Consider the following 25812-nt stretch of genomic DNA (forward strand, 5'->3'; position numbering starts at 1 on the left):
ATGGAGTGTTTTAAAATTAATATATATATATGTGTGTGTGTGTGTGTGTATATATATATATATATATATATATATATATATATATATGTATATACATTATGGGTAAGGCAAAGTAGAAACAGGAAGTATATATATAATATGTATTAATTTCATATATAATATATAATTATATAATTTATTTATATAGATGATTGAAATATATATATATATTTTTTTCTATTATGTACCATTTTATTTAAGGAAATAACATGATTTGAAGATAGCATAGAAGCTCAGAGGGAAAAATGGTGGCGACTGTAAAGATTAAGAAGATATAACTTTTTTTTTTTTGAGAGGTATTTGCTAGAGGGCACGTGCACTCGCCAGAAAGACAGAGCCAGAGAGATAGAAAGCGAGAAATCACCCCCTGGGGGATGGCCACGCTGCAGTCCCTTCTCCTCCATTCTCTTCTCAGGATCTTACGCACCTGGTGTGAGTTCAAGCCGCCGGGTCCAGGACTTGAACCGCGGTCGACTACGTGGGAGTCCAGCGACATAGCCATTACACTAACTGCTGGTCCCAGGAAAGATATAACTTAAAACTATTAGACATGTTTTCATCCAGGTAAATTTTTTGCTTGTTTGTTTATTTATTAACTAGGATAATAATTCAGCAAATAGCAAAATAGATAATAAAACACTTGAATATTTTGGTAACACTTAGAATATCAAGAAGTCATTAGATATTAATGAATGATGTAAATTGTCTCACTGAATTAAAGCTTATCATAAGCAGTTAAATAGAATTTATTTTGCCCCTTGTTCATGTTAATTTCTGACATTCTCAAACATCGAAGTTTTAACTTTGCTAAAGGCAGTAGGTATTCTTCTCCACGCCCACTGAGAGCAGAATGGAAGCATCCAGAATTCAAAATAAAGTTGTCTATATCTAAGTCTGGAGACCATTACAGCTCCTAATTTGACTTCCTGTTTCTACTTTGCCTTACCACTAGTTCATTAGCCACAGAGCAACAAGAGTGATAGTTTTTACAAACATAAATCAGACCATACCATGTTTTATGTTACATATGCTAGCGGATTCTCTTTGAGATAAGAATAGATTCTCAACCTCTTAGCCTTCAAGATGCTGTGTAATCAGGATCCTGCTCAATTCTCTACCTCACTTCCTGCCACTGTCCTCCTCTCATTATGCTCTAACCACATAACCTTCTTTGTGCCTTCTCCACTCGCCAAACTCATTTCTATCACCAGGTCTTTGACCTGACAGCTTCGGCTGCCTGGAATGCATTCCTCTTCCCAGACAGATGCATGAATGATTTCTTATCATTCAAGTCTTAATGAGAGGGGCCCTTTCTGGCCACCCTGTATGAAGTAACTCTCCCTTCACCCTCCCTCAGGTCACCGTTTTATTCTCTTTATGGAATCATCACTATTGGAAATCATCCTATTCATCCACCCACTTGTTGTCTTTCTTTCCCACAGAGATGGAGTAGGACTGCTCTGTTTGCAGTCCTGTGAACCTCCAGACCCCATCACAGGGTCCAACACCCTCTGGTGCTCATAGCTGTGTTAGATGACATGTTGGACAATAGATAGAGAGCTGTTTTTCAAGTGGAGTGGCAGTCACAGTGAGCCCCACAAGAATATTAAGCTAGACTTCAACTATACCAGCCCAAGTCCAAAGGAGCATCTGCATATGGCAGAGGAAGAGGACGAATCTCAGAAGTCCAGCCTAACGCTTCCCATCACCTTAGACCCCTTGGCTTCTTTATGTCAACTCTCTACACTGATGTTAAAATAGGCCTGAAGTTCAAAAGCAAGCAACCCAGAGAGTTGTATCACAAACTATGATAAATTGACCACTTTCTTGCCATATGTTTTTGGAACTTGCTATTTAGTAAAAATCTATGTGTTCCATTAAAATGACAAAAGACATTTCCTTCTTAGCCCAAACATATCCCAAAAGCACATTCTTGGGGGAGTGCAGGAGTGAGGAAGAAAAAAGAAAGAAAATGAGTGATAACTACATGGAACAAGCACCTTAATTTAAACAAAGCTTAAATTTTCAAGAATCTGCCACAGAGTAAGAAAGATATAAGTTATGAAATTGAGTATTTATGGACTACCAAATATTAGTACTTTTTTTGAAAAATAAAAATTTAGCAGTCAAAACAGTTAGGTTCCAGAGAAATTGAGCTAGAAAATTTCAGACAGCTCCTATTTAATACTTTTATGAATGTCTCTGATGTACCTTAAGTTAATATTAACAGTAAAAAAAAAAGTAGAGGTTGAGATAGAATATAAGAGCCATGAAAGAAAATCTCTTTCAACAATGCATTAAATGTGAACCTAACCTTGTTTGTGTGTTTACTATTATTTTAGTTTTTATTTTAAACAAAAAATATAATATAAAGTATGATATTTTGGCAATGGGGTTCTTACAGAAAAATAACAGCTGATACATGGAGAAGGAATGAGAGAGAAAAATCATCATTTTGCAAAATCATTTATTCGGCCAATGATAAGCAATGAAATATCACCTTAAAGGTTATTTGTTAATTCCCAAAGGAGAAAGTGACCAATCAGATAGAGAGATACAGAGATTATCCCTCTACTTGAGAGAACAAACTCAACATTATTAAAAATGTGATAATCTGCCATTTGCACCTCCTGGTGAAATACAGTCTGAAATGACCAGTACCTCTACGAAGCATACTTATCACAAGGTCCCATTCAACCTAATCAAATCTTTAGACATAACTTTTAGCTAAAAGAAATTGGGGAAGATAGAAGAGTAAATGAAAGAGCATGGCAAAGAACTATTTAGACAAATTCAGAATATGAGACAATTTATAAAACGTGTGACCCAGTTTCTTAAACATGTCAATCCCAAGGGAAAAAACTGGAAGTTTGCTCTAAATGAAAAGGGACTATTTAATCATGAATAAAGAATATCTATATAATTTTAGTAGAATAATTGAGAAAATATGAATGTGAAAATTAATCTTAGAGAATTATTATTAATCTTAATCATGTTATATAACTTATAATATATAATTATTATATATACTATTTTACATTTGTCATATATATTTATAACCTGATTATATTTTAAATATAATCATTTATAATATGATAATTTATAATATGATAATTTAACCCAATGTGATATTTGTAATTTAATATTCTCATGTGGTTACAGGGTTTGGTAGCAATAGTGCTTTTACTACAGATACAAAAATCGTGTTTTTATGTTTTTAAATTGTCAGAGGACACATGCACTATCCAGAGACAAAACCCTGTTGGGATTTGGTGTACACACATATGTCCAGCTACCAGGACATATGTGTGCTGGTTCCAGCTACCAGGAGCAGGATTCCAATTGTAATCATCCATGTGGAATCTGGCTCACTACCCACTAGGCAATGGGGCAGGCCCCAGAAACAGTGTGTTGAAGTAGCTCACCTAACATAGCTAATAAACAGAAAAGTCAGAAATGAAAACCAGGTAGTCTATCTCTAGCCTCAGTTTTTTTTTTCCAAAGGCTCATCATGTAGCTAAAAAAGCAGCTTCCTTTTGGCTAATTAAAGTACCCCCCCCAATCAATAATTTTTCCCAAAATGGTTTCTTCCAAATCACCATGAGGGCCTCTGCTTGTTGCAGATAACCAGCATCTGACTTATTTCTTCCTGCAAACATGCACTAAATTAGCACTGTGAGTCAGGAAGGTGTTTAAATTCTTCATGATCCTCAGTGTACACAGAAAATATATTCATCTAATGCTCTTAGAACATCTATGAAATAGACTGTTTCTGTTCAGTCATATTCTGACCCATCAGGAGTTGTAGAAGCATGTTACCATTAATATACTACTCTTAGGACATGACCCTTGGATTTAGGAGCATTAGCTAAGATTCACAGATATTAAGAGACTAAAATTAATTAATTTAGGGGAACCAGCAGTTAGCGTAATGGCTACGTCGCTGGACTCCTACGTAGTTGACTGTGGTTCGCGACCCGGACCCGGTGGCTTAAAACTCACGCTGGGCACGTGTGCGTGCATGCCCAAGATCCCGAGAGGAGAATGGAGGAGAAGGGATTGAGGCGTGACCATCCCCCCTGGGGGGTGATTTCTCGCTTTTTGTCTCTCTGCCTCTCTCTGTCTGTCTGGCAAGCGCATGCGCCCTATAGCAACCCCCCCCAAAAAAATTAATTAATTTAGTCATTTAACTATTTATTGAGAGCCTACTATGTACTAAATACTGTTTTAAATCCTAATAACAGAGAAATGAACAAAAACAAAACAGACAAAATCCTACTCTTTAGGAGTTTATATCCCAGTGCAGTAGCTGGTCAGGGTATCCTGTAAAGGGCTAGACAGTAAATGTTTGGGATTGCTGAGCTATGTGGTCTTTGATAGAACTACTCAATCCTGCTGTTGTAATGAGAGAGAAGCCATAGATAACATACAAATGAATGTGTGTGGCTATGTTCAATAAAACTTTATTTACAAAAAGATGTGACCATGGTCCCATAAAGAGCATATGGGCTATACCATTTAGATTTGTGTCACTGCATTCTAGAATGCTCTCACTTAACAACACATTTATCAGGACAGAGCTCCATGATTAAGTGATGCATGATTGTAGTACCTATTAAAATATCTTGCGAAATGGCAGTGCACAAAACGTGTTTTTAAAGTTGATTGAATTCTAACACTTTACTTCCTTGATAAATTATACACTGGAGGAAACAGGTTCAGTGTTTAAACTTCCTTGTAGTTAACACAGCTGGTGAAGGACCAGGACAGCGCTGGGTCCCAGGATTCCAAGAGATGATATGATGGGTACATGGTAGAGTGACAGTACTAGGAGATAACTTATGGCCATCAACAGAAAAGTAGCTACATCTTCAACACTTATAGAAAGCATTCAGCTATAGCCACCAGGTCCACATTTATCTGATTTCCATCTGACCCATTTATGACCTTGTAACTTTAGAGAAAGAAGGGAATTGCCAGAAAAAGATAGATAGAAAGCTGGGAAGGGAAGTTGAGTTTAATGACAGACTGAGTTTAAAGTCTTCTTTTCCCCTGAGGGTGCATGTGCTCACCAGAGAGAGTCAGAGAATTGAGGGTGCATGTGCTCACCAGAGTCAGAGAAAGAGAGAAAGTGAGAAATCACCCCTTCAGAGGGGATGGCCATTCAGTAACACTTCCTTCTCTATTCTCTTGGGATTTGGGGCACACACACACACACACACACACACACACACACACATGCCCCCTGCGTGATTTTCAGGCCCCAGGGTCCAGGACTCATGCGGTGGAGTTGGCCATGTGGGATTCTATGCCTTAACCACCACACCTCCTGCTAGACCCTTTGAGTTTCAATTTTTACTCTTAACATTCACTAGTTCATTCATGTGGAACAAGTTGCTTCACTTTTGTGTTCAGTTTCCCCATCTTTAAACAAGGGATAGTAATAATATCTCCTCCATAGGATTTAGTAGTATTTTTAGTTAACATATGTAAAATCGCTTAGAACAAAGCTAAACACAGATTATTAGAGATGAAATTTAATGCAATTTGTTTGTCTATTGGCTCTCTCAAAACCAAATCTGCCTGAGAAAGATGAGAGAAAAAAATAACACTATAGGAAGGGATAGCAATAATTCCTGAAACTTACACTTTCATAGCATACACTGGAAAAGAGCAACTTGAAGAAAAAGCGATATTGGTACAAACTGATAACAGAGAGAGAAAACACTATAAACCAGATGAAGAATGAAGGAGGAAAGAAAAAGCATGGTGTCGATTCCTGATTCTCCTCAACCTGGCCAGCAGAGTTATATAGATGCCCTCATTATCAATATCTATTCCAATCATGTTTATCGAGCACAAAACTACCTTAAAATGGCACTGCAGTAAGACCATGTCTGTATTATCTTTTGTTAAGTTACAAGTCTAGAACGCCAAGAGAGAGGTAGGAAGAAACGTTAGTTATCTTCCTAACATCATCATGGAAAAGCTAGAACACTTCAGTGTATTGCAAAGCCGTTGACAAGATTCCCTAAAAAAATGGAGAATTTGAAATCAGTTGTAGGAAAAGCCATACACACCCATGTGAGGCCAAGTTACAAATCTGGGAACACAATTACGGGAGCATACCTGGACAGCACAGCTGGACCTACCGGTTTACAAATCCTCATGAAGAATGTGTACTGAGTTTAAGCAATAATTCAGGATTCATTTTGTAAACTTGGCCCCACATCAGGACTTGAGTGCACTTGAGTGGTTCTGTCTAAGCAGAACACATCCTGTTGCAATAGTTCAAATAAGTACCACATGGGTATACATTTACATGAAAAAAAGGTTTGGAGCATCACAGCTCCAAACAGCATAGACAATTGGAAGACATTACAGGGAAGATGAAGAGAACACATAAGCTTCACTTCTTAAGGTAGGACACGGTTTGAGGCATTATTTTCCTTCTCCACGTTCTTATCATTGCCAATTTTGATAGATTTGTGAATTTTGAGTTTTCTGGGCTTTAGCTATCTTAGAATTGCTTTCATTCTATCTAACTAGTATTGCTCTCATTGTACCCATTGGCCTTTAATGATCAATTAGCTGATTCACGTAGGAAGTTGTTATTTTTTTCTTTGAATTTACTGTGCTGTATAATCCTGATTTTGAGGATGCAGAACAAGTTGTTATCTCATAAAAACCTTACATGCCATGCTTTTATCAGTTTGGAGGTTAACATGTTAACAATAGGACATTTTTGCCTTTCATGATTCTAATCCCTAGGTGAAAGGAGAATAAAAACAAGCCAAGATAAAGTTTTGAGGGGGCAGAAAAGATCAACGAAACCCTCCCATGTATGTTATGACGGTGATTAAGATAGAAATATGTAAAGATTTCAAATGTGCAGTTAAGTAGGCTATATTGTGTATTAACCGTCTAGCCTTTGAACATATGCAGGAAAGTGGTTCGAAGGAGGTGGCGAGCATTTTGTTCTAATAAAGATAAGAGGAAATGCAGCCACGTTATTTGTACTACGAGAAGCCAATGTACATCGATGACAAAACCTACTCAGTGTGATGAGAAATGATAAAGTGAAGCCTTGTGAATTTTTGTTATACTATGTAGTTCCCGCCTTCCCATACTCTCCATGTTTATCTTATGATAATGAGTGGAAAAAAAATTTCCCAAAGCATATGTGATTTATTGCTCCAATGTAATCAACTTTGAAGCTACCATTTAATTAATTATTAGTATTGGTAAGCAAGGGAGACATGAGTACATCAGAGTTTGAGTCCCAGATTGTACTCAAGAGGAGAGAAGTCACTCAAACTTGTGGCTTGTCTGCTTTAAATGTCTTTCATAAAAAAAATCATTTGTACATGGAAATGTTGTTTTTGCCTAAAATATTCTATTCTTATACATTATCACTTTATCCTTCTCTAAATATTAACATAATCTATGATGCCTCTAATACAAAGGAAATAAAAGAGAAATAAGATGCAGTCTTATTTTCAAATTTATGTATTTCAGTTTCATTCCAGAAATAACTGCACTGAGATAGAACCATCTCCTCAGCCCCAGAATAACTGAAATAGCTATTCTATGGCTCCAAGGGGACCAGTAGGTCATCTTTTAGTCATTAGAAATAATGTTTGCTGTTTTCGCCAACTGGGGTGTTGGGTTTGTGGTAATTAAAGGGTAAATTAAAGGGTATCTCTAGTGCTTATTGCTCCTCGTGTGCTCCTTTTATAACTCCCCAAACCAGATTTTTTACCACCATTTCATAAGATCACTTCAGGTCAGATAGTAAGGAAGAGTCATGGTATAGGGTCAGTATTAGGCTTATTTTATCCACCAGGAATGGTAAAGTTTGGGAGCAGAAAGAAATTTTTGTGTATTTCTGAAGAAGGTTAAATAAGTATGTCACTCTCCCTGGTGAGGGGATATGCATGCGTATGTGCACACACACACACACACACGTGTGCGCACACAGGGGGATATGCATGCATATATGCACACACACACACACACACACACACACACACACGTGTGCACACACACATATATTCCTGATCATTTCTGGACAGTTTTCCTTTCTATCCACTGAACACATTAAAAATTCTGCAGGTGCCATTATGGCTAGGGCATTACCAGAGACAAAAATAAAATAGGTCAAACATACACATAAAAGGCACCAATTTGACCCAAATGGTTATTTTGTTTGACACATATCATACCACAGTTGGTAGCTGCAGAGTTTATTTAAACTTAAATGCTAATTAGGTCCTTTGCCAACCCTATTTTGCAAACTAAATACAAAGCTAAATATACCAATCCTCATTAAATCAAAAGAAACATACATAGCATATCAGACAGTCATTGTTGTCATTACCAATAAACAGAAATGTGTATGTTTTCCCCATCCCAGTGCTGAAATATGCTCTGTGTTTATGGAGCAAGCTAAAGGGGGAAAGAAAATTCTTGCTTGAGTCTGTGGACTCTGGCCCTGGGGGTGTACCTGGGTCTCCACATCTGTCAGCTTTCTGGTCTGCTCTGCGGTCTGGGACAGGAGGCTGGTTCCTATCTCGAGCATGGTGGCCGTATGGTTCTGAACTGCATTCTGCTGTATCTGGGCCATCTCCGACTTCATATTTTCCACAATGTAATTCTCAAGCTGTAAGAGATAAAGGACAAAGCATACTACAGTATAAGCAAAGCTTTCCAGTTGGGGTATGTAATATTTACAATAACAAAACAAGACACAGCTGGCAACTCAGCCATCTGGCAGGGATCCTCCACATCTCTGGGAGTTAAGGAAGTGTGAGCAGAGCAGGCAGAAAGAATCTAGTTAACAAACCCCTAATATACTGATACTTATACATAATAGTGATCATCATATTGAAAACTTGTACTCAGGTCGTGTTTTCCTCTTGTCAGCATGACTTCATTTAACTCACGTGGTAAAGAGGTGAGTTAGGACAGTCTGCCTCATTGTTTTTATTTTACAGCTGAAGAAACAGAATCAGAGAGTGGGCGATGAACCAAAGGTAAACCAGAAAGAATGCAGCAGAGTTCGCACAGTCATTTAAATTTAAATCTCGCTGCTCTGGTGTTTTCATTGCATCATAGAAGAAAAGACTCATCTTGGAAAAAGTCAGCTTTCATTTTTGTAGTGATAAGTTAAAAGACCAGGCTGCACTGGAGGAATGGGACAAGGAGTGAGAACAGGGTAGATCCCGAAATGAAAGCCTTTAAGAAGAGAATCTTAAAGTGTAAGCAAAGATATGTGATGTGAGCTGTGGAGTCTTAGGGCTAGCTACTGCCATTCCTGAGTTCCCTAGCAAGCTCAAAATAGGCACTGAATGTACAGCCCATAAAGCACATTTGCCTTCTCGTCTTAGGTAACATATAATCCTTTATGATGCCATCTCAGAGAGCACGATGACTATAAAATAAATGGTACCATAGGAACCAAGGAGAATTATTAAGTGACTTACTACAAGGGAGCCAGTCAGTCACCTGCAAGAATAAAGTTGAGCACATGCACTGCTTGAAAGAAAAGAAGAAGCCTGCACTCCCCTGTCAGTGCAGTTAATTCTCCCACCATCGTGTGGCGACTGCGCTTTATTACCCAATTAGACATATGGGGAAATTGCATCCCAGTGAAGTCGGGTCCAAGGCCACACACTGCAAAACAGCCAGACTTGGACTTGAGTGCTCAAGTGCTCGACTCTCATACCAACACTTTCCACCACATGAGAGCCCTGCCAAGCTGTGCTTAGAAAACCGGGTTCCAAATCATTAACAGCTACGTGATGTTTTACTGATTTGCTGAACCATATTACATCCACTATTTTATAATCCGTAGTAACATTATTATCATGTAATAAATATAGCCTAAATGGAAATTCCCCATCGGGAAACTTTGGCAGTTCACTTTCTAGCATCATCCCTTGCTTATTTCTACTTTTTAAATATGATTGCCCTTACTTAATAAAAATGAAAGGTTAGACTCATACTCAGATTGTTATAAATAAATTCTAAATTTGTCCTTTGTCAATATAAGGTTGCTCCTCTTCATCTTTCATTCTTAAATTAGAAGTAGGTGGGGAAAAAATCAGTCTGTAAACTTTTATCGTAAAGAGAATTCAAAATAGATCAAAATAAACATTGACCAAATCTTGGCCTTATTTCAGTTGAAATAATATAGTTAACAGTAAAGAAAAGAGGAACTATGAGTAGCAGACATCTGTCCCTTGGTTTCACATATTTACCCCTTCTCCTCAAGATGTCCTTTAATTTTCTTTTTGGGAAATCACTATTGCTCCTTTCAGAACAAATGGATACAGTTGCCCCACTAGCTGCAGGGGTGGATACATATTTGAGCCTGGAATGCTCTGCTCTTAAATGTGAATGAGTTGTTCAAGAACTGAAAGATATTCTAAGCAAGGCCGATGTGCCTCAGTTCTAAAATTCTGTCATAGCAGTTTACCAATAGCTTTTACTTTTTGGCTAGTAAGCTGGTAATATACATGCCTGATATTGTAGACACCCCACTTTGTAGAGCCAGCTTAAGAATAAAGCCAAATAGAATAATACAATAGGTAGATAGGCAGAATAGATAATAGGTCATCAAGAAAGTCATGACATATCTTTCTATGCAAAATTGCATCCTGACTTCCTGATCACATGATAGATAAATAAATAAATAGATGATTGGTTAGGCAAATAAATATGTTGGGTTACATAAATAGATATATTTTGAGCCACTATAGCCTATCTTGTTTTATTACTTTATGCATTTATTTATTTATTAGTTTGCCAGAGTATGCATGCACTCACTGGAGAGAGAGAGAGAGAAAGAAAGTGGGAAAGTAAAAAAGTACCTCCCATGGAGAATGGTCACACTGTAATCCCTTCTCCACCTCTCCCTCCTTTCAGGATTTTGGACACACACTCACATGTGCCCATCATGGTTTTCAAGTTTCTAGGTCCAGGACTTGAACCTCACAGTTGGCCATGTGGGATCCAGACACCTTAACCACCAGGACACATGCTGCCAGCCATGTTTTTGTAACAACTAATTTATTTAATCTATGAGTACTTAATTACTCTTTGCATTTTATTATATAATACCTGTACCTTGGGTGTTCACCAAAACTAGATACAGTAGAGAATTTAAAAGCGCAGATGGAGATATGTCAGAAATCTTCAAGGACATATACCAAGAAAATATGGATTTTAAAAGGCTTTTAATGATATAAATGATCTATCTCACTATGCCACTTAACACACTGTTTAGTTCATACACACACACACACACACACACACACACATATATACACACATGTATTTATAGATATATACCTATATACTAGCAAGATTTTCCCAATGAAGAATATGATACTCTAATTTATTTTCCGGTGCAAGCTCCTTACTTTGTTAGCAAACGATTTTCTTGAGTGTAACTAGTTTAGACCATCAAACTTATTCTGATATATCAGAGTTCCTACTCAACAAGAAATTTCAAATAATAATTTGGCTTCCAATGGAGTTTTCTCTCCTATGAAAGCATTCTCTAATCAGTGAGCTCAAGATCTGCTTGATATTTGTACATCAATTGCAGTTGCTGAATAAGAATCATTCTCTAAGGCTGACGCTTTCTGGGTGTAAAAACAGTTAGGAACTCTGGTCTTCACAATGGAGGACACTCTCCGGCATAAAAGGGCTGACATCAAATTTCAGGTGCTTTGCTATGCTATTCTGTGTCAGACGTTTTCCATTTTGCATTGCTGTGTGTGTGTATTTTGTTTTGTTTTGTTTCACTGTGAAAGTTAATGCTGGCAAAACAAAGTAACTGTTTCATACCAGTATTCATCACAACCACAATGAGCTCCCAGCTGTGCTGACTCTGTTACAGAAATAGAGTCAGGCTCCCACCCATACTAAAAACCTTATTTTGGCTGCCATGATAAGTTGTATGAACATAATTCTAGTTAATTATTTTTTAATCAAATGGGGCTGCTTTCTCTTGGAGTAGTTGCCTTTTAATGCAAAAGGTAATGGCACACTTAAGTAGCAAGAACCAGATGTAGTTGATTTAAAGGCTGAGGCAGGAGGCAGAAGTCAAATATACAATGTGTGATTAATAAGGAAGACTGCTTTCATCTTATCTCTAAACATTCCTCTGTAGATGTATAACTGTGAAATCCATCTTGATGTGCTGTATCAGCTACGTTCTGAGAAGATTTGTAACAAATTTGATTGTCTTTATATATTCCATACTGGTTTTAAAAATAAGTTTACATAAAATGATGGTTACCTCAAAGTTCAGTATTTTATAAAGATATAAGATGTAAATTTTAAACTTAGAAATTGCTAATCACAAGAGCTGATGGTAGGAGATTAGAGGAGATGAAGTGGGAGATTCTCAAAGTGAATCATATCATTATTTGAAGATATGATCACTCTCAGTGTCTGACTCAGATTTCATAAGGTTGGCCAAGGGAGAGGAGGAAGTGGATGTAGAATTCATTGTGGAACAATAAATGGTGACTTTTAAACAATGAAATAATGTTGTATTTGTAAAGCGAGTATTTACAAGTAGCTTCATTTATATTGTCTGACTTGATCCTTAAATCTACCCTACAGGAAGATACCCACTTCATTTTGTCCTGTAAGAAGTGGAGGACTTAGGTAACTTCAAAGGGAAGTCTCTACTCTAACTTCTGATAATGTAGTAGCCTCAGCTTGGACTGGTTGGCTTGGTGATTGATTGATTGATTTCATTTTCAGTAAGCTCTCTTCCACATTTATTTATTCCTTTAAGGAAACTACCACCTTGAGAGGGTGATTACTTTCTGTCTGCTTCACAATATTGGAAACTAAGGTATTCTGAGGTGAGATGAGATGCCTTAGGGCAAGGTACTTGGAAAGTTTACTTTGCCAGTATTTTTAATAAAAAGGGATCATTAAAAATGAGGGAATTCTCATGAATCTCTACCTTTTTTTTTTAAGTTCCATGTGTTTGTTATCTTATGCTCATTCCATTTCTAGCAAACAATTGTAAAATTTAACAAAGGGGATAAGCAAGAACACATAAATTCTCTAAGGGTAAGCATGTCCGAGGTTGTACAAATATGTAGTTCATTGAAGCTTTACAATGATTCAGAAACTGTGGATACTATTTTCCTCATTTGTCTGATATGAAAACAGTGGTTCAGGGAAGTTAGGAAAACTGTCTAGGATCACACAATTTATTGGTGGCAGAGCTAGTATTTGGTTTGAAAGAGGCTGGATTGCTCAGGAGGGTCCATTATTTATTCCTTTAAGGAAACTACCACCTTGAGAGGGTGATTACTTTCTGTCTGCTTCACAATATTGGAAACTAAGGTATTCTGAGGTGAGATGAGATGCCTTAGGGCAAGGTACTTGGAAAGTTTACTTTGCCAGTATTTTTAATAAAAAGGGATCATTAAAAATGAGGGAATTCTCATGAATCTCTACCTTTTTTTTTTTAAGTTCCATGTGTTTGTTATCTTATGCTCATTCCATTTCTAGCAAACAATTGTAAAATTTAACAAAGGGGATAAGCAAGAACACATAAATTCTCTAAGGGTAAGCATGTCCGAGGTTGTACAAATATGTAGTTCATTGAAGCTTTACAATGATTCAGAAACTGTGGATACTATTTTCCTCATTTGTCTGATATGAAAACAGTGGTTCAGGGAAGTTAGGAAAACTGTCTAGGATCACACAATTTATTGGTGGCAGAGCTAGTATTTGGTTTGAAAGAGGCTGGATTGCTCAGGAGGGTCCATTCTAAAGAAAAGTCTGTCATCAAATACAAACCTGCTATCTCCAATGATATAGACAAATTCTGATAATACTGCAATGTCCATACGGGAATACATAAAATAAAAGCTACAAAACTAATGGGGTAAACTTGTTCAAAGACTGGTAGTTTCAAAATTTAAACTTTTGTGTGCTGTAATATACTGGAAAATGTTATAGGCAGTGAGAAAGCTAATATGCAGTCCACTGCATAACAATCAGTATCATCTTTGTCTGTATCAACAGACAAAGAATATTTTTAAGAAGTCAAGATTATCAGCCATCTAAGTTCACCCATATAGCTTTGCCCATCTTTTGCCCAGTGAGTAGTGGAGAATTAGTCCTATCATTTTCCATAATAAGAGTTTGGGAAGAATAATTTTTTTTAATTCTTAATTTTTTAAATTTTTAAATAAAATAATTACAGATATTTGTAGGGTAAAATATAATTTTTTTCAGTACAAGAAAACCATGTATAATGATTTAATTATTATAGACAATACATTCATTATTTAACCATCACTCCTTTGTGTTGGGAATATTCAAAGTCTTCTTTTATTTTTTTATTTATTTTTTTATTAATTTATTCTTTTTTTTTCATTTCATTTTCTTCCATACATTCAATCACATTACTTTTACTGGACTCTCAAAATGCTTGGAGTTTTACATTCATGAAAATCAAAGTCTGGGTAAGATTATGAGATTCATGCCTATGAAATGTATTCTCTATCATTTCACTTGAAGAGATCACTTCAAGAAATCTCTTAAACCAGAGCATATCTTAAAGCACAAAGAGTATAATTTCTCCATGTAATTCTTAAGAAAATAACATTTTAAACCCTATAAAAATTTACAAAGGCATTGTTCGCTTAAAATATGTTGTAGATTAAGTGGACTCTCATTGAATGTTGGTGCATATGGTATTACTCAGTTATGGCAAAACAACCATGAAATAAAGTAAGAGGGTAAATATGGGAAAGCAATAAAAAGGTAAAACAATGCAAAAAATGCTTTAAACATTGACGGTTTTATCTAATATCATTGTTTCATAAATCAGTGGCAATATTGAAAATGCAGCTATGTCTAGGTTTATGGCTTTATGGAAAAAAAGACAGTTAGGGCCAAATACATTATTTGCAGGAATTTATACTATTAAATCTCTTAATACATTGTTTCTTTTAAAATGGAGAAGGGTAATTATCTTTTTAGACAATACATCTACTTGGCTAACATTTGAAACAGTTTCTGCACTAATATAAATGACATCGATCCCATTTCTCATTTTGGTATCTGAAGGACCATTGCTATTTATGGAGGAAAGAAAACCACTATCGTAAGAGAGTTGAAAGAAACATTACATATTAAGAGCTCCAAAAATCTTGTTTTATAGCCATGGTGACTGAGGTTCAGAGAGGTTATAGAAAGCAAGGTGAAACAGCTAATTAACATCAGATGCTGGGTTTGAGCCACTCTGTGTGTGAGAAACTCAGATGAATATCAGTAGGACAAGCCAACAATGGCTACTGTTACTGTAGACTCTCCTCACGTTTCCTTTCCAGTTCCCTAGTTTTTGCTACTTGCTTTACTTCTGCTGGCTCCTGCTTTGGAGCCCCTCTTTCTCTTTCTTTCTTTTCTCTCTTTCTCTTTTTTTTTTTGTTGTTGTTTTGTTTTGTTTTGTTTTTAGAGGTTTTTGCTATAGGGTGCATGCATTTGCCAGAAAGAAAGACAAAGAAATGGACAGAAAGTGGGAAATCACCCCCCCGGGGGGGGGGAGCACGGCCACACTTCAATTCCTTCTCCATTCTCCTCTCAGGATCTTAGGCACACACGCACATGCGTCTGGTGTGAGTTTAAGCCACTGGGTCCAGGACTCAAACCACAATAGACTACATGGCGTCCAACAACATAGCCATTATGCCAACTGCTGGCCCCTCTTTCATAATATGAAGTCTTGCTCCATTGTTTTGGGGATCTAGACTTTCTGGATTCTATCCTTGCTTCTGAGCATTGATGCTCTGTGGCTGACGCTGACACTGAAGCTCAAGAACCACTTGATTTCATTTTTCTTGTGCTTCATTCCACATGTGGCGAAAGCCAGGACCAGGATCTAAAAGCTATTCAAGCTATTACGCCCCATCACTTCAGTTTAGCTTTAGCATCTATGTGATAAATGTCACCTCTGTATTAAATCTAGTGCCAGATACTACAAGTATAAGAAGTTGGTCTAGTATGAAATAGAAATGCGTAGTTGAATTATCTCAATACAGCTGCTAAATGCTCTCATTGGGTCTACCACTGGAGTCTACATGCCTTCCTGTAAATATTCTCATCTCTGTTTGATAGGGGAGACACTCTCAGCTGATGATGTAAATAATGTGAGTGCACATTTGTTGTGTCATCCCCAAAAGAGTCGTAGTAACATCCCTGTTGAGGTACAAAGAGAAGCTATCAAGGGCATCCCTGAAAATCCATATGAACAAATCTTCCTGTAACTGTTGTTCTTGATCACAACTCTTTGTGTTCAAGTGTCCCAGAGTTGGGGCAAGACCCAAAAAATGTATTCTCTTTTTGTATAAACAAATGAGACATTTTCTGTGCCAAAAGACATTTTGCTAGCATGATATCCTCCTCGACATACACCTTCTTGTATCAGGAAAACGTCAGAGTCCTGAAACCTTAATAATATTTGTGTCTGCTTAACTTTTCTCCTTGAATTTTTGGAAAGAAGATGATATATAAAATCACATTCAGCCAGAAGTCAGGATATCTGGATTTTAATCCAAGTGTTATCATTGATTTATTCCATGAATTGGAGTAAGTCGCTTAAGCAGTCTGGGTTTAAGACTTTCATCTATGAAATGAAGGGCTGGAGTAGAATATTTATGTCTTTTGAATCTTTCAAATTCCTTGATTTAAAACTTCCTTTATAAAATACAGGAGTCTCCAAGATTTTAATATGAATGCATTATATGAAACTTAAACATGAATGTATATCTCCATATCTATAAAGTACCTCATACATATTCTTAATGACAGTAAGGAAACAATGATGCCAGAAACACAATAGAAAGCCTTGGATGGAGTCTATGTAGCAAGCACATCTGTTTTAAGATGTGAAGCAAGAATCTCTTAATCTCCCGGCATCATTCTGCCCAAAATATATTCTTTGTCTTTCTCCAACACAACCTGGCTTTCATTCTCCATTTCCTCTCTCAATAAATGGCATCACTACCACCTGTGCATTCACCCAAGCCACAGTCATCTTGCCGATTCTTCCCCTCTATTTTCTACATTCAGTCAGGACCAGATTGTGTTCATTCTCTCTTGTGAGTTGCCTAGATATGTCCCTTTCCTTCTTCCTTTCTCTCCCTACCACATCACTTTATCCTCACAGCCACTGACTGAGGTCAGACTCACATCGTTTTTCTTCTGGATTTGTTAATGGTCCCATAACTGGTCTCCTGACTCCAGATTTGCTTCCTTCAATCCATCATCCATGGCGTAACCAGAGGGATCTCTTTAAAGCACAAATTTGGCCTTGTCATGCCACTGCTTAAGCTCTTTCAGTAGCTTCCATTACCTGCAGATAAAGTCTCAATCCTTTAATCAGCAGAGACGATTCTTGACAATCTGGACCTTGCTTCTCTCGCCCTATATGTATCTTATGCACGAGACACACCAAGCTACCAAACTGCATTTCCGAGAACACATATTATTTCCTTTTGCTCCCTATCTTCACACACAACTATGCTCTGACTGAAATGCTCCTCTCCCCTTCATGCTCCATTTTTTTGTTTTTGGTCTAGGTTCTGTTTTTCAAAACTCAGTTCAAGCTTTTCCTCCTCTAGAAAGTCATTCATGAATCTTCTACCTGTAATACCTTTTTTTGTGTTTTTAGAGAATTACAGGCATTGCTTTTTTCACAACAGGATTGCTTCCCCCCACCCCCGCACATCATTAATTCCTGAAGGTCAGACACTATTTGGTTCATCATGACATTGCTTCCTATCACTGCCTGGCACACAGTGGGACTTCAAAACTATTTACAAGTAAATGAATGCCATAAACTAATGAATTAGTGTATAAAAATACTGAGAACTTCCAATTGTGTGCTGAACCTAATTATGTTTTTTCCTGTAAGAAATAGCATATTAGCAGATGTGAATGTCACCTTTTATATGATAATGGGTCTAATGTAAATGACACAGAAGTGCAGAGGCCTGAAGAAAGATGTCTTTACTTACTGGAGTACATAACTCCATCTCATCTTACTGTGTTTTAATCCTAATTTCTACTATAAATAGTTACTTAAATTAAGTCAAATCCAGGAAGCACACTGCAAACTCACAGTAGATTAGTCACTGTACCTACATACAAACAAAAGAACAAATAAAACTCGATCCTTGGGACTAGCAGTTAACATAATGGCTATGTTGTTGTACTCCCGTGTAGTCGACTGCGCTTTGAGTCCTGGACCCTGCGTCTTAAACATATGCTGGGCGTGTGTGCATGGTGCGTGCCCAAGATCCAGCAGGAGAATGGAGGAGAAGGGATTGCAGCGTGGCCACCCCTCGGGGGGTTGATTTCATGCTTTCTGTCTCTCTGTCTCTCTGTCTCTCTCTGTCTTTCTGGTGAGTCCACACATCCTATAGCAAAAACCTCTCCAAATAAATAAATAAATAAATAAAAATAAAAACACAAAACTCGATCCCATTCATGGAGACTGCTTTAATGTAAGTAGTTACAAATGGCAGAGAGCCGTCCACATGTTCTGGCTGCCTGCATGAAGTGGGAGCATAAGGAAAGAAATGAATCCTCTAAATGAAGAAATCAGTGAAGTCTTCCCAAATACAGTCTGAAATGAATATGGAAGGAAGGACATATACTTCTTATGTTTCCCTTTATATATCCTGCAGAGGACAGGACTCCGGGAAGGCCAGCACAGCACACAAAGAGCTGTGCTTGCTTAGGCAAGATGACTATCCTGTCTGCCTCCTGGAATGCGCTTCTCCGGAAATCAAGAGATAAATCAGTCAAAAGTGAGGGCATGCCATTGAGGCCACACACACAGGCAAGGGCATGGTGTCAGACTTTTTTAATATGACATTCATACAGATGGCTCAGGCACATAATTTCTGTGTACTTTATCATATTCTGAAAACACTATGCATAAATTACACCCCTTTAGAAACACATAAACATGTCTATTGTGTGTATATGTGTGTATGTAAAAATGCATATACATATATGTGAACATGCATGTTTACACAATTATGCTCTAGTCCACATATATTACCATATTCCCAACCTATGTGTGTCAGTTTCTGCATTTATACTTTGTCATTCTGTTCATTTTATTGGTTTATTTTGTTAAAGATCCATACATAAGAAGGATATCACTTTTGTTCAAATAAGTTGTATTTGATGTGAAATTTAATTATGACTGATAATGCTGACTGAATTGTCATGGATCATTCTAGCATTCCACTTAACAACCTGGAAATCTTATCCCCAAATTTTACATTTACACTTAGATGATAGAAAAATGGAAGAATGGCAAAGCAACTTGTGTAAACATCACCTTTTAACAATAAAAGTGATCACTTTTAAACTAAAATGGCAATGTTTCAAAGAGAAAATTCTAAACACCTCTTTCTTTAATTTAATGCTTTTTAGTTACTTGCTTACCTGGAATGTGATTTAATCCCCTACATACTACACAAAATACATTCTGGTCCACTTTAAAATGAAAATTTTAACATTTGAACTAGCAGCGTGGCCACCCCTCGGGGGGTTGATTTCATGCTTTCTGTCTCTCTGTCTCTCTGTCTCTCTCTGTCTTTCTGGTGAGTCCACACATCCTATAGCAAAAACCTCTCCAAATAAATAAATAAATAAATAAAAATAAAAACACAAAACTCGATCCCATTCATGGAGACTGCTTTAATGTAAGAAGTTACAAATGGCAGAGAGCCGTCCACATGTTCTGGCTGCCTGCATGAAGTGGGAGCATAAGGAAAGAAATGAATCCTCTAAATGAAGAAATCAGTGAAGTCTTCCCAAATACAGTCTGAAATGAATATGGAAGGAAGGACATATACTTCTTATGTTTCCCTTTATATATCCTGCAGAGGACAGGACTCCGGGAAGGCCAGCACAGCACACAAAGAGCTGTGCTTGCTTAGGCAAGATGACTATCCTGTCTGCCTCCTGGAATGCGCTTCTCCGGAAATCAAGAGATAAATCAGTCAAAAGTGAGGGCATGCCATTGAGGCCACACACACAGGCAAGGGCATGGTGTCAGACTTTTTTAATATGACATTCATACAGATGGCTCAGGCACATAATTTCTGTGTACTTTATCATATTCTGAAAACACTATGCATAAATTACACCCCTTTAGAAACACATAAACATGTCTATTGTGTGTATATGTGTGTATGTAAAAATGCATATACATATATGTGAACATGCATGTTTACACAATTATGCTCTAGTCCACATATATTACCATATTCCCAACCTATGTGTGTCAGTTTCTGCATTTATACTTTGTCATTCTGTTCATTTTATTGGTTTATTTTGTTAAAGATCCATACATAAGAAGGATATCACTTTTGTTCAAATAAGTTGTATTTGATGTGAAATTTAATTATGACTGATAATGCTGACTGAATTGTCATGGATCATTCTAGCATTCCACTTAACAACCTGGAAATCTTATCCCCAAATTTTACATTTACACTTAGATGATAGAAAAATGGAAGAATGGCAAAGCAACTTGTGTAAACATCACCTTTTAACAATAAAAGTGATCACTTTTAAACTAAAATGGCAATGTTTCAAAGAGAAAATTCTAAACACCTCTTTCTTTAATTTAATGCTTTTTAGTTACTTGCTTACCTGGAATGTGATTTAATCCCCTACATACTACACAAAATACATTCTGGTCCACTTTAAAATGAAAATTTTAACATTTGAACTAGAGAAAAACCCAGCATCAGGGGATTAAGGAGACACTTTAAAAGGTAATTCTTCTAAGAAATGTTTTCTGCAAATTATATGTGTTTTTCTCCTATGATAAATAACAATGCTACAAACAAAGAGCTATGAGAATGACCTTCTGAAGGAAACCATCCACATTAAAACACTGCCGGACAGATTATGAAATTTAAATGCTCAGCTGATGATATAATATATACAGTAAAAGAAACTCAAAAGCCTTAATAATGAAAAGATTTTAGATTTTTTTTTCAGGAATATCATTACTAGGTAGAAAATTGCCATCATTTTACTCTGAAATTACCAGGTTTTAGCACTTAAAATTAAACCTCATTCCAATAAAGTTCTTTGTTCATTCTGACTTTTTAGAATATTGTTCCCTATTTATGCTACTTACTTTCTTGAAATAAAGTTGCTCTGTAAGTCTTACTTCTTTTTTGTAATCTCTCTTAAATTTATTAAATTTTACAATTCATTTTCTCTCATCTCCTTAAAGCAGGAAAAATAAATGGTAACAGTGAGTGTGTATGTGTATTTTTTTCCTCCTACATTATGGGATTACAAATGGAATGTACAATAGGTTTGTACAGGCATAAAACTGTCAATGTCTTTGGATAATAAACCTTCCAAAGTATTATGTGTGAGGTCCAACTAAATTTCCCTGAGTAATATTTGTTGAATAGTTCTTATTTAAATTACTCTTAGTCCAAGTACAGGAAGAATTATTAGGATGAAAATAGCCATGCAGTGCATAAGAAAGGGATAATGGTTGTTGTCATGTAATAAACGAAATAAAATGAAGTCCCTATTTTTCCTCATTTTGATCAAAGGATTACAGACACTGGGCATTGTTTCTTCTTTCATGAAGAGCATTTAGGTGATGGGACCAGCAGTTAGCATAATGGCTATGTCGCTGGACTCCCATGTAGTCGACCGCGGTTCGTGTCCCGGACCCTGTGGCTTGAAACTCACGCCGGGTGCGTGTGTGTCCATGCCCAAGATCCCGAGAGGAGAATGAAGGAGAAGGGATTGCCACGTGGGCATCCCCCCTGGAGGGTGATTTCTCGCTTTCTGTCTCTCTGTCTCTCTCTGTCTGGCGAGCGCATGCGCCCTATAGCAAAAAAAACTCTCCAAAAAAAAAAAAAGAGCATTTAGGTGCTCTGATGATGTTTGGTACATCATGTGCTATTGGAAGGTAACCAAGATTACCAATACAATGAATTTCTTTCTCTGAGAAGTAACCACACACTTGGGACCAATAGTTAGCATAATGGCTATGTCGCGGGACTCCCATATAGTTGACCGTGGTTCGAGTACCGGACCCCGTGGCTTAAACTCAGGCTGGGTGCATGTGCGTGCATGCCCAGGATCCCGAGAGGAGAAGGGAGGAGAAGGGATTGCGGTGTGGCCATCCCCTGGAGGGTGATTTCTCGCTTTCTGTCTCTCTGTCTCTCTCTGTCTGGCGAGCGCATGCGCCCTATAGCAAAAAAACCTCTCCAAAAAAAGAAAAGAAAAAAAAAGAAGTAGCCACACACTCCAAGAGAATGAAACTAAGCATGAGTAAATGTGGTGAAAATACCTGCTCCCAAGTTAGTACCATAGCCTAGTGGTCAAGAAAACTGGATCTGACATGATTGATGACATGGTTTGAATCTAGGCCCTAGTGGCTTGAGAAACATGTCGGAGCATGTGCATATGTCCCCCCAAATCTCCACAGAATGGAGCAGGAAGGATTGTGACATGAACATGCTTCATTGGGGGTGGGGGTGCTTTCTCCTTTCTCCTCTCTCTCCCTCCCTCCCTTTCTGGTGAGCACATGTACTCTGTAGTGTATTAAAAAAAAAAGAAGAAGAAGAAGAAGAAGAAAGAAAAGAGAATACCTACTCCTGATACTACAAATATTGCCTGGGAAATTTTGCTTAAGTATCTTTTAAATAATTATTCAATTAATTAATCACTACTATTACTATTTTTAAATTTGCTATATGCCTCAGAGAGAGAAAGTGAAAAAGCAAACCATTTGGTCCAGGACTCAACCCAAGCTCGGCCATGGGCGAGTCCAGAGTCCTAACCACCATGCTGCCTGAGAACCCCATAAGTAAGTTTTAAAGACTCATTAATCTGGTTTTGGGAACTGAGGTTACCTCACGGTGTCCCTCTGATTTAGTGCCCACCCTCAAAAGACTGTCACTAACTAAAAAGAACATTCAGCTAATGTATTGAAAATTCTAAATCATGTATTTTCAGAAATATTTTAAAAATCATGACATGTTTGTGAAAGATAGCATGAAGCTACCATGCATATTTAATAGATGTTACACTTTGGCATACTTATGTTGAGTTTTTTTTTTTTTTGGAAGGAAATAACCTGTGGCATGAACAACCAAAGTACCCCCTGTTCCCAGCCAGAATCAACCTTTGTTCTGAGCTTGATGTGAGCTTTCACTACAAATCTAAATATAGGCCACACTACCTAGTATATTTTCAAGATTTACCAAAATGTTACCTTACTGCTTAGCTTCTTCAACTCTTATTTTTAAATCAATATTATGTTTTTGATACTTAGAAATACTATCAATGTAGTTTTATTATGAATTATAGGACTGAGTTAGGTTTAGTCATTTTAACCGCTAAAACATTTCTTGTATCCCAAAGCATGAAATACTCTAAAGAGGGGTGCAAACTCTATCGGACTCCTGCTACTGAATTCTAGCTCAATCACAGAAGGAACAAATTGTTCCTCAGACTTTCACAAAACCCCCAGGGTTGCTTCTCCAAGGAGCTAAGGAAAGCTGTGTGATGACTCTTCCCCCACTTAAAGACTGTATCTCAAGATTCCGAATGAATAATTTTTATCTTTGGCAAATAGTTATTTCCCAGAGAGAGCAATTACGGGATTGAGAAAGAAAGGGAAACTAGTTTCCAGAACTAAAAATTGATTCTATAGTTCTTCTCAAACATAAATTACTACATTAAGGGTTTAAAATAACCATGACCACAAGTACAAAGTTCTCTAACTTCCTAGGCAGTCTTCCATTGGATAGGTAGACAATATAGCATAGATTTTAAGAAACAAAGTGTCTTAAGAAGTATCTGTTTTCCATGGCTAAAAATAAATAAATAAACAGACTCTCTGCTTCACATAATAAGCAGCATACAAAATAATATATTTAGCATGTTCTCAATTATGCTAAGTGTATTCAGACACATATTTGTATGCAGTGGAAAAAGACAAGAAATATTGGATTGTGAACAGTGCCTATCTCTGGCTGATGGGTATACAGGTGAGTTTTATTTTCATCTTGAAATGGTTTAGTATTTTCCACTTTCTTGAAGAAAATGAGGATTTAATTTTATATTCAAACAAACCAAAAAAGGAAGCATGAGAGAAGAGAAGAAATACAGTCAGAATACATTTGTTCTTAATGGGAAACTAAACTTCTGGTGGAGTTGAATGGTGGCCTGGTCATAGCAATCCTGGAGAACACTGCTGCCATCCAGAGACCTGGCTCAGGCAGTTTTCTTCTCCAGGGCAGTCCCCACACACCACTCCCAGTTCTCTGGCTTCATAAGAAATGAAGAAAACAAAAATCAGAGCAGAAATAACCACACGTTGCTAAGCTTATATGTATAATTTTTTTGTTTTTGTTTTTGCCAAAGAGTGTGTGCTCTTACCAGAGAGAGACAGAGAGCCAGAGAGAGGGCAAGAGGGAGAAAGTACCCCTCAGTGGGGCACGATCACCCTGCACTCTCCATTTTGAATTACGATGAGAAATCCCTTTTCTCACTATTATGCTTAGGAATACTGGGTTAATTATGGTAGGTTCGTTGAGAGCCTCCTAAACCCAGCAGATGCATGTAGTATATTATTTTATATGACAAGCTGACTTATTCTTTCCTCAGTTCCACAGCGATATGCAACTTATTGTCACATTACTTATCCTTGCTGAAAAGCATTCGAATTTTCTTTCATTTACTCAAAAAAGGGACATTATTTTCATTTGTCAAACACATATCTTCATATGCCATGCCTGTTCTGTTTGTTACAATAGCAACTTCCCAAGTAAACACAAATGTCAAGCAAATACTTACTCTAACATTCATGTATGCACATTGAAAGCTTACTCTCTTGGAATGAACTCTAATATTAGGGCAAAAATGTTTATCATTGGGCTAGTTAGGGGCACGGTAGTTAATGCAGCTGGATCCCACACGACTGACTATGCAATTTGAGTCCTGAACCTAGTGACTTGAGAAAACATGCTGGGCATGTGTGTATGGCCAAAAATCCAGAGAAGAGGGAACCAGCAGTTAGCGTAATGGCTATGTCGCTGGACTCCCACGTAGTCGACCGCGGTTCGTGTCCCGGACCCGGTGGCTTAAAACTCACGCCGGGCGCGTGTGCGTGCGTGCCCAAGATCCCGAGAGGAGAATGGAGGAGAAGGGATTGCGGCATGACCATCCCCCCTGGGGTGTGATTTCTCGCTTTCTGTCTCTATGTCTCTCTCTGTCTGTCTGGCGAGCGCACGCGCCCTACAGTGAAAATCTCTCCAAAAAAAAAAAAAAAAACCAGAGAAGAGATTGGAAGAGAAGGTATTGCACATGGAAGTGCAATCACTAGGGGGTGATTTCTTACATTCTCTTTTCTTCTCTGGTGAGCACATGCACTCTACAACAAACTGAAAAACAGAAACAAAAACAAACAACCTTGAAATACAAAGTAGAAATAAAAAGCTTATCATTGGGACCAGCAGATGGCATGGTTACATGGACTCCCATGTAGTTAACCATGGCTCGAGTCCTGGACCTGGCGGCTTAAATTCCCGCAGGGCATGTGTGCATGCAAGCCCAAAATCCTGAGAGGAGAATGAAGGAGAAGGGATTGTGACATGACCATCCCCACTGGGGGGTGATTTCTTGCTTCCTGTCTCTCTGTCTCTCCAGTGAGCA

At 37.5% G+C, this 25812-nt stretch overlaps 1 protein-coding gene across 3 annotated transcripts in view; it reads right to left on the reverse strand.

Annotated features, from left to right (window-relative positions):
- The window catches only part of ANGPT1 (angiopoietin 1), a 277865-nt gene that overhangs the window by 104239 nt on the left and 147814 nt on the right, over window positions 1-25812 (reverse strand). For all 3 annotated transcript variants that reach the window (XM_027768052.1, XM_006167919.3, XM_006167920.3), the window contains exon 2: window positions 8546-8701. In XM_027768052.1, the coding sequence (XP_027623853.1) occupies window positions 8546-8701 (156 nt within the window). The remainder of the gene's footprint in view (window positions 1-8545; window positions 8702-25812) is intronic.

Source organism: Tupaia chinensis, unplaced genomic scaffold (genome assembly GCF_000334495.1).
Source record: "Tupaia chinensis unplaced genomic scaffold, TupChi_1.0 Scaffold145257_1, whole genome shotgun sequence".
In the NCBI taxonomy this organism is placed as follows: Eukaryota; Metazoa; Chordata; class Mammalia; order Scandentia; family Tupaiidae; genus Tupaia; species Tupaia belangeri.